The 8,448-nt window shown below is 46.9% G+C and overlaps 1 protein-coding gene and 1 pseudogene across 1 annotated transcript; both read right to left on the bottom strand.

Moving 5' to 3' along the window:
* Positions 1 to 617: 617 nt before the first annotated feature.
* LOC119303498 lies at positions 618 to 5,878 on the bottom strand (annotated as a pseudogene).
* Positions 5,879 to 6,000: 122 nt separating this feature from the next.
* Positions 6,001 to 7,997, bottom strand: LOC119303497. Its single transcript, XM_037580633.1, has one exon. The coding sequence runs from the start codon at positions 7,546 to 7,548 to the stop codon at positions 6,289 to 6,291; it is 1,260 nt and encodes a 419-aa protein (XP_037436530.1). The 5' UTR covers positions 7,549 to 7,997; the 3' UTR covers positions 6,001 to 6,288.
* Positions 7,998 to 8,448: the final 451 nt, after the last annotated feature.

The raw sequence follows: 8,448 nt of genomic DNA, 5'->3' as shown, positions 1-8,448 counted from the left end.
ACATTCATGCGGCGGGAGGCCATGATTCCGGGTCCACCTTGGTCCTTGGGCAAACAGATATCCGCCCATTTAACCATATGATATTTGGGGCAGCCATTAACCGCGTGCCAGAAGAATCTAGCCAGCTCCCTGTCAAAGGAGCCATCTACGCCCTCTAGTAGGATGTGCATCCCCATCATATACAAGGAGAGGCTAGCGAGGTTAGAGCCAATAAGAACAATTTTACTTCCTTTCGAGGTGAACCGACCGCACCAAGGTTCCGCACAGGATGCTACTCGTCGCACAAGCAGATCATAGCCACTCACCAGGATCCTGAAGTCGGACATGGGCATCCCCAGACAAGATATGGGGAAGGATGTGAGTCTGCAGTTGAGCTTATCCGCGATCCTCTGTTGCTCGGTCGCCGAGTAGCCTAAGACCACAACCTCGCTTTTGTCAAAGTTAATCTTAAGCACTGACATGGCTTCAAAGCGGAGCAGAAGGAACTTAAGATTGACTATGTCCAAGTCTTATCCCTCAACCATGATCATGGTATCATCCGCATACTGCAAGTGGGTGACACCACCACCAGGAATCAGGTGACTAACCACCCCTCTAAGGTGGCCGGCATGCTTAGCCTTATCTAAGATGCCGGCGAGGGCATCAACAACTAGGTTGAATAGAAGAGAGGAGATGGGGTCTCCCTGCTTCACTCCCCTAGAGGCCCTAAAATACGGTCCCACTTCACCATTGATATTGATAGCAATGTTCCCAGACGTGACCAATTGCATAATCTAGGAGCACCACCGTTCATCAAAACCTCTTCGTTGCATCACCAACCTCAAGAAGGACCAGTCCAGGCGGTCATAAGCTTTCTGGAAGTTCAATTTAAGGAAAACACCCTTATGGCCATGCGAAGTCACCTCGTGGACAATTTCATGAAGGGACAAGATCCCATCATGGATTCGCCGGCCCTCCAGCTCCTTCCTCATGTACATCTCGATGACTTCCGGGAGGTTGTGCGCGGCTTGTAGTTTCCGAAGAATGTGCCCTTCAGAGTCCTTTCGTTGAGGAAGTTCATCGGGTGGGTCTTGAGCACCGCCTCCTTGTGCGGGACACCCACCAGCACCGCCACGCCCCACCCCTGCATCCAGCAGATTTCGACATTCAGTCTGAACTCTAAAAAGTGCTTACAATTACTTATCATTGGAGTGCAGATATATATAGGTATGTTGAGAGCTACGTACATTCGAAGGCGTCGATGTGGCCAGTGCACTCAACCGTACAGTCGACTCCACCATTGGTCATCTCGACAAGCACCTGGAGAGCAACATTTAACAGTGAGTTCTTTGGCACAGGCTTGTGCATGTCATGAAGAATGAACAAAGGGGAAAATGTGCATCGATGGACATGAACATACCTCTTGCACGGGCTTGGTGTGGTCCTTTGGGTTCACAAAGTCCGTGCATCCAAATTTCTTAGCTGAAAAATAATGTACATGATGTTCAGTGTTCCATCCAAAAATATTTATTAAGATATAGTACTTGTTTTCCCTGAGGCAGACCGTACCGTGTTCGTATTTTGCAGGGTTCAAATCCACACCAATGATCCTTGATGCCCCAAGCCATCTTGGCCCCTTCCATGGCCTGATCATGTGAGATAGAAGCACACGGTAATTAGTCTTGGTTGTAGCACATAATTCTCTTCAGCCTGCAAAAACATGGCGTAGAACAAAAACGTCTTGGATCGTCACCCTTTTTCGGTTTCGCGACATTGAGGGTAGCACCAAGTCCTGCAGAAAAATCACAATTCGGCAACTAATAGAGGCACCTTGAACATTGTGATTCATTTGGAAACAATGACATGAGGAGCCATCTCTTACCAGTTGAGATACCACAGCTGAGAACACAAACTTTGTCAAGGGGCGCCTCGAGGTTTTTTTTCGAGGTACCCGACATGGATAACGGTGTACTCACTGAAGGTGGAGGTCCCAACGAAGTGGAAGATCGTTTTCCCATTAATGGTGAAGCGAGACTCCCCATCACCGATCATCACGCCACGATCCACGTTGATCCTGAGGTCACAAAGGTTGCTCTCCTTTGATTTCAGTGGGCACACTCCTCGCACTCGCCGGTGAACACAGGGAGGATATGGTCACCCAGCACGAGATCAGTAACACCCTCTCCAACGCTCTCAACAATGCTGCAACAAGAAGCAAGTTAGTAAAAAGAGTTGGCAGAAAAGATAAACTATGAAAAGCAAACATAATACTATTTTAATAAAATGCAGAAAAGGACAACTACCAAGGAAATTAGCCACTCATAAAACGTTACAAAATGAATAAAGTAGTTATGTACTGATTGTTTTATTTTGGAAAATTATAAATGTGGTAAAGATATAACGAGGAGATCAGCAGCTTACAGAACATGGGAAAATTAACTAGTCCAAAACCATATGATTGTCCAAAGCACTTCATAGTGTGAGTTTGTGTCATGGATGATGTTATCTCATGATTCTTCATAATTTTTATCCCATGGCAATAAAATATGGACACTTGATGTATGTAGGTAGCAATCTAATTTATGGATGACTATAATTAGAAGCCAGTGTGAATAAATAATGATTCAAGATTCAAGATTCCTCCAAGCAACAAAACTGAAAGAGAGAGGATGCATACCCTCCAGCTTCATGGCCTAAGATCCTAGGGAAAACCGGAGTTTGGCCCTGCACAAATCCAAGCAGAACATCAGCAAGTTAATTAGCCACTGAGATGCATCACAATTACACCATTGGGAACACACAAAACTCTGTGTGGATACCTTGGCTTCCCAGAAGTAGACGTCAGTGTGGCAGAGGACAGTGTAGAGGATCTTGACTCACACCCCCATGGCCTGCGGCGGCGCCACCTCCACCTCCTCGATCGTACAGGCTTCCCGGCCTCCCATGCCACCGCCGCTGCAATCACGCACGAACCAGACCAATTAGATTATCTCCATTCAACAATTCCAGGGTTTCTTCACATGAAATCAAAATCAGATGAAACTAACTAGTACTGTTTCAGGAACAGACCTTTGCACTTGATCACCTTCCCGGAGGCCGCCATCCCTATCCCCGTCGGTTGCTGGCTCCAAGAACTCTAAGAGGATGGTGGATATCTGTTGCCGTTTCTGCTTTGCAGTTCGTTGATTGTAGATTTTGGTGAGGAACGAAGGTGAGGCTGAGACCTGTAGATGTATACTCCTGGCGCTTGAGGAACTAAGAGCAGCATGGAGTGCAAGTGAGTAAGAAAAAAACAGCGATGAAGGCAGGGAGGGCTGACTTGGTGACCAAAACTGGGGCGACCCAGAAAACCAACTGGGTCCTCATTTTGCAACGGTCCACGACCACGCACCGTCGTTAATTTTGCTAGAATATCTCATGGTTCTCTGCATCTGCCGGATCAGTGCATGTATGGTGGATTCCTGGCGCCGGATTCAGTTTTACTACAAGTCTTTAGTGCGCGCTTTGTTGCGCCGAAGAATGTCACGCATGTACGTTTCATTAAGAGCTTCCAAAACATGAGCTTTCTAAAGGTGGTTTGTTCTAGAAATAGGGATCAAAAGTCAGAAGCAACATCAGCTTGCAAATATGGTAACAGAAAGCTCTCTGAAATATCACTAACCACTATAAATTCACAATAATCACAAGCAACTTACGGCAAAAAAAAAATCATGCCAAAGAACACAATGAAATGGAATGGATCTGAGAGTGACAACTCAAACAATCTCAGGAGCTTTTGTCCCCCTTGGGTTTCATGCAGTTTATGCAAGAACTATAGACAGAGTAACTACACAGAGCTTGATCCCCTTAAACCGCAACATAAACTTCCCGCTTCAGAGTAGTTGTCTAGGCATACAACAAACAGTAATATCTTGAGATAAATGGCTCAGCGTCCTCCCTTTTTCCCTTTTCTATAAGTGATTTATGTTGAAGCTCTAGAAACAGATTTGAGGCTGTTGCATCACACAGAAACTCATCAGCACATAAATTAAGAACAGATCTCATTTGATCTATACGCACATACCTTGTTCTTGGTTGATTTATCATCCCACATTGTTTCAATGCTTCCATGTATAGCTCCAGGGATGAGATCACATATGCAAACATAAGATATCTCTAACTAGGATAACCGCAAAAATAAATTGACAAAGCAGTTCATCAAAATCTCAATAAAAATGACTTAACAAAGTTCGTGAAAACGCAAGCCTCGCAAAATAGTAGTGTTTCTTTTCTGTTGACGCGTCAAAAAAGAAACGCACAAGGCCACATCAATATAGACCATATTACTTTGCAAATCATAGAAAAATGTTGACGGCACGAATTAGGATTTGGTGCTTGGACCCCCAATGGAACATTTAGTTTCTACGTTAAGCATTATGTATGCAAAACATTATTTGGCTTAAAAAACACTGTACTGATTTTAGTTTGTGATACTGATATGTACTACTAAATATTTCTGCAATATTGAACTATGATTAATTAGATTTGTAACATTTCGAAGAGGTTTGCAAAGAACATACTACATGATGGTCAAGGTAAAAAAAAGGAAGGTACTGTGAAGAAAGAAAAAATGTAAACTGTAACTAATTGGTAATTATATTTTTCATACTCGGGACATGATGTAGGCATAAAACATCATAACATCCAGAAATGAAGCTTACCAAATTAAATCAAAGAAATCTTTCGTGTCTACCGCAGATAGGTTTCTCCTTCTATAATTCAAAGCTTCTCCTGATTTACTATAAGAGACATCATGATTCACCCCACTGGTATGCTTAGCTCTCCCGGTTCCAATAACTGTTTATGGTAAAGAATGGCCTTGGGAGCGGTGACTCTTGAGCCTGGCCAGCCTGAAAATCTGAAGCCACATAATAAAGTAAACAGAAGGGTAAATGTTAGTTCAAACAAGCAAATTGAGCTTAATTGATCATTTTCGACCTGGCATGTAAGAAACATTGTTCATACATAGGTCCTCGTAGAAGTGCCAAATAATTCTGGGCACTAATTCTAGTCCAGCATCATCAGTAATTGACAACAAGGTAAGCAATTGAAATTACTTTCAATGTAGTAGCTGTAGTAGTCCCTATACACATCAAACATAACCTGCATTTGCATCATGGATCACACACAAGAAAATCGAACATGAAACAACTCAGGAACCTGCAAAGGTGGAGAGACCAAATAAATTCTGTAAGCTATATATGGACTGCCAAGGCATGGAGTCAAGTAGTAGTTACTCCGTAAGAATCGGGCTGCTAAATCATCATTGTACAACTATTACTATTTTTGGAACAATAATAATAATAATCACTCTATGCTTCAGGTATCAAACAACTAAAAATGGATTAGTGATGTATACGTTCTTTCAATGTAATTAATGTACCTAAAGAAATTGATTGAGAATCAAACATGGGCTAAGAATGATGGGAATCATATAAAGAAAATCGTGCTACACTGCTAGTACTATATTGCTCATGGCTCGCTTGATTTCATTGGACTTTATCCTACCAATTTATAACAAACTGTCATGATTACATGAGTTATGTGACTAATTTGTTGGATGCTATCTTGAATGGAGCTTTGATAGGTCTTAACCCTGGAGTGAACTCCTGGAGATTCAAGTTGAAGCATGATCCCTTGCTGGTCAGGATCAGAACAAAGTCAAAATATATGACTGTCTTGGTCAATGGACAGAGTCCTTGATCTAACAGGATTTACAACTTATTATTTGATCAACTTATAAGGAAAATATTTACTGGTACACTCGTATGACTGTTGTGAGTCATGTAATGGTACCAAAAATCAGATTAGAACTTACATTATCATTATATATCATGGAAGGAATGTACAAAGGTCAGATTAGAAGTATATATCATGGAAGAAGAAGGGGCAGCGGTCTATACAAAACATCAAGGATGTACTAGAAAGTAGGAAGATGCAGATAATTTTGTTTCATCAGTATACTGCCACATCATATGTAAATATTAGAAACAGAAAACCAGTAACATTTTTTGTTTGATAAGCGTTTATATTATTTGAGGTACATATGATAATGCTGTACGATACACAGTAACTGATGCATAAGACCAGGACCAGAATCACGGCAGACACCACGCCCAGCAGTAGGCCAAGACCAGAATCACGGCAGACACCACACCAGCAGTAGGCCAAGACCAGAATCACCGCAAACACCACACCCGCCAGAGAAACAGAATCATAGCAAAGAATAACACCTAGCATTCGTCAAACACCCATTATTCGTCCTGAGGCTCAAGCAAGTTGCTTGCCGAGTCCCTGGATGCAGCAGCGGAGACAATCCACAATACTATGCGGACATACTGCCTCAATCAGACTGCATATGCTTCCATCCGCGATATTGTACCCCTGAATCTGGCCACCACAATCGCGTCCCAGGTAGATGGTATCAGCAGCGACAGAGGGGTAAGCAGCCTCAGCTGGTACAGAAATTGAGCGGCACATGCCCATGAACACGGCGCGCCCGTTGAAGCCCTTGGCTGGGGCCAGGACCCCAGCTTCCAAATCCACTCTGTAAGCATCATAACTCCTGCCATACTCGCCGTCCAGGCTTAGCGCTCGGTGCACCAGCATCAACTCCTCGCCATTGTCCACCAGGTGAAGGCTGTGCGCCATCCGGTAGAAATCAAATGAGTCGCTCCGGTCAGCGACCAACTGGAGCCGGGGCGGCTGCTGATCCGAGCTGGTCGTCAGCACCATGACGCCCCTGTAGTTGGCGCAGTAGAAGCGCCCCGCAAAAGGCAAAACCGAATTCATGTATTCCTTGTCGACCATGGTCCAACTCTCATCGCCGGGCTTAGCGACGACAAGCCCCCTGGGATCAAAGAAATTGACTGCCACCATGGAGGCGTCGGCAACAAGACCCACGCCGGACACATTTATTGTTCTTCCTATCTCGACACCACATTGCCTGGACCGATGCTGCCCTGGTCTCAGGAGAGCGGTCATCGGCGGAAGGTCGGTGAGCTGCCGCGTGAGCGGGTTAAGCAGGCGGACAACCAGGGTGGACTTGAGGAGCAGGAGGAGGAGGCCTTCTGGGGTGAGCGCGAGCAACGTGTGCTCCGCGAGCTCCGGGAGGTCCATCCGTATGCACTCGCCTGTAGACACATTAAGCAAGCGATGTCGGCGGGGCCTGGCAAGCGCCTTGTCAAGCATGATCCACTTGCGGGGCAGGAAGCGGCCGTCCAGGCCGCCGGCGCACGGGTCCGGCGAGCACCGCCGCCACGGCCGGCACACGGCGCGGAAGCGGACATAGTCGGCCACGTCGCTGGCGAGGGCAAGCTCGGCGATCAGGCCGGCGGGCCCGTCCCCGATGTTCGCCCAGTCACGGACGGGATCCACGTCGATGGCCACCGAGTATTTTCGCTTGCGTCCAGCTGATTGGGTGTGGGATCGGATGTTGGAGGAAGGGCAGGGGCGGCGCGGATCGCGAAGGGCCCTCGGTCGGATAGCCGCCCGACGGGAGGAGATCTGGGCTCCGGAGGTCCCCGCCATCACTGCTTGTCCTCTGACTGCGCCGCCGGCAGAAACCGACGGGATTAGGGTTAGTCCGGCGTGGGGGGACGCAGATCAGATCAGAAGCGGCGGCGGCAGCCTGGATGGGAGTGGGATTTCCCTTTTCTTTCCCCTTTTGTGTGGATGATGAGTGGATAGGCTGGCGGCGGTGGATGCTGAAGCAGAGAGGCGACGGCGGCAGTGTGTGCGGGAGCGGAGATTGGCGGCGGAGGCGGTGCTCGAACGGGAGGCGGTGTCGGTTGGTGCTCGTGCGGGAGAGGAGGTGTACGGGAGCGGGATGGCGTCGTCTTGGGGTGGGATGGGTGGCGGCGCGGAGGTCGGACGGGGGCCGGAGGGAGGAGGCGGCGCCGGAGCACTGGAGCGTGTGTGTCAGGGGAACAGGGAAAGATTTTCTTTTCTTCTTTTTAATAAAGACACCCAAAGACATCTTAAATCTGATTAATATTGAGGATGTAAAGACAAGTACAATGAATAGACAGAACGACCCATATACAAAATAAAATGAATCTGACTAGCCGACTTCCGGACGCCCATTTGTAATAGTGAAGCTCTCCCAAAAAAGAAAGGAGTAGTTGTGCGTGATCAGGACAACCGAAAAAGGAAACATCCATACGCACGCCTTTCACCCACGCCCACGCCTGGTCCCTACCCACGCGCCTCCTGGTCCGTTCCCAGCACCAACGCGTTCTGGCCAACGTCTCCCTCATCCCGTCTGGTTCCCATCTTCTTCCTCTCACGTTACGACCCTCTGTCTTTTTTGACAAGCAAGCCCACGCCTGAACCTTCTTCCTCCTAATCAGACCCGAAGAACCAGGCAAAGCTTCCTCATCCATGGCATCTTAAATCAAGGTAAGCAACCCCCCCCCCCTCCGCCGCGCA

The sequence above is a fragment of the Triticum dicoccoides genome, chromosome 5A (assembly GCF_002162155.2).
Source record: "Triticum dicoccoides isolate Atlit2015 ecotype Zavitan chromosome 5A, WEW_v2.0, whole genome shotgun sequence".
NCBI classification, from domain to species: Eukaryota; Viridiplantae; Streptophyta; class Magnoliopsida; order Poales; family Poaceae; genus Triticum; species Triticum dicoccoides.
Note: the sequence above shows the minus strand (reverse complement) of the source record. Positions and strands in the feature narration are given on the sequence as shown.

Bases quoted from the DNA above. Each gene is read 5' to 3' on its own strand.
- LOC119303497 (XM_037580633.1), bottom strand. From the start codon at position 7,548: ATGGCGGGGACCTCCGGAGCCCAGATCTCCTCCCGTCGGGCGGCTATC.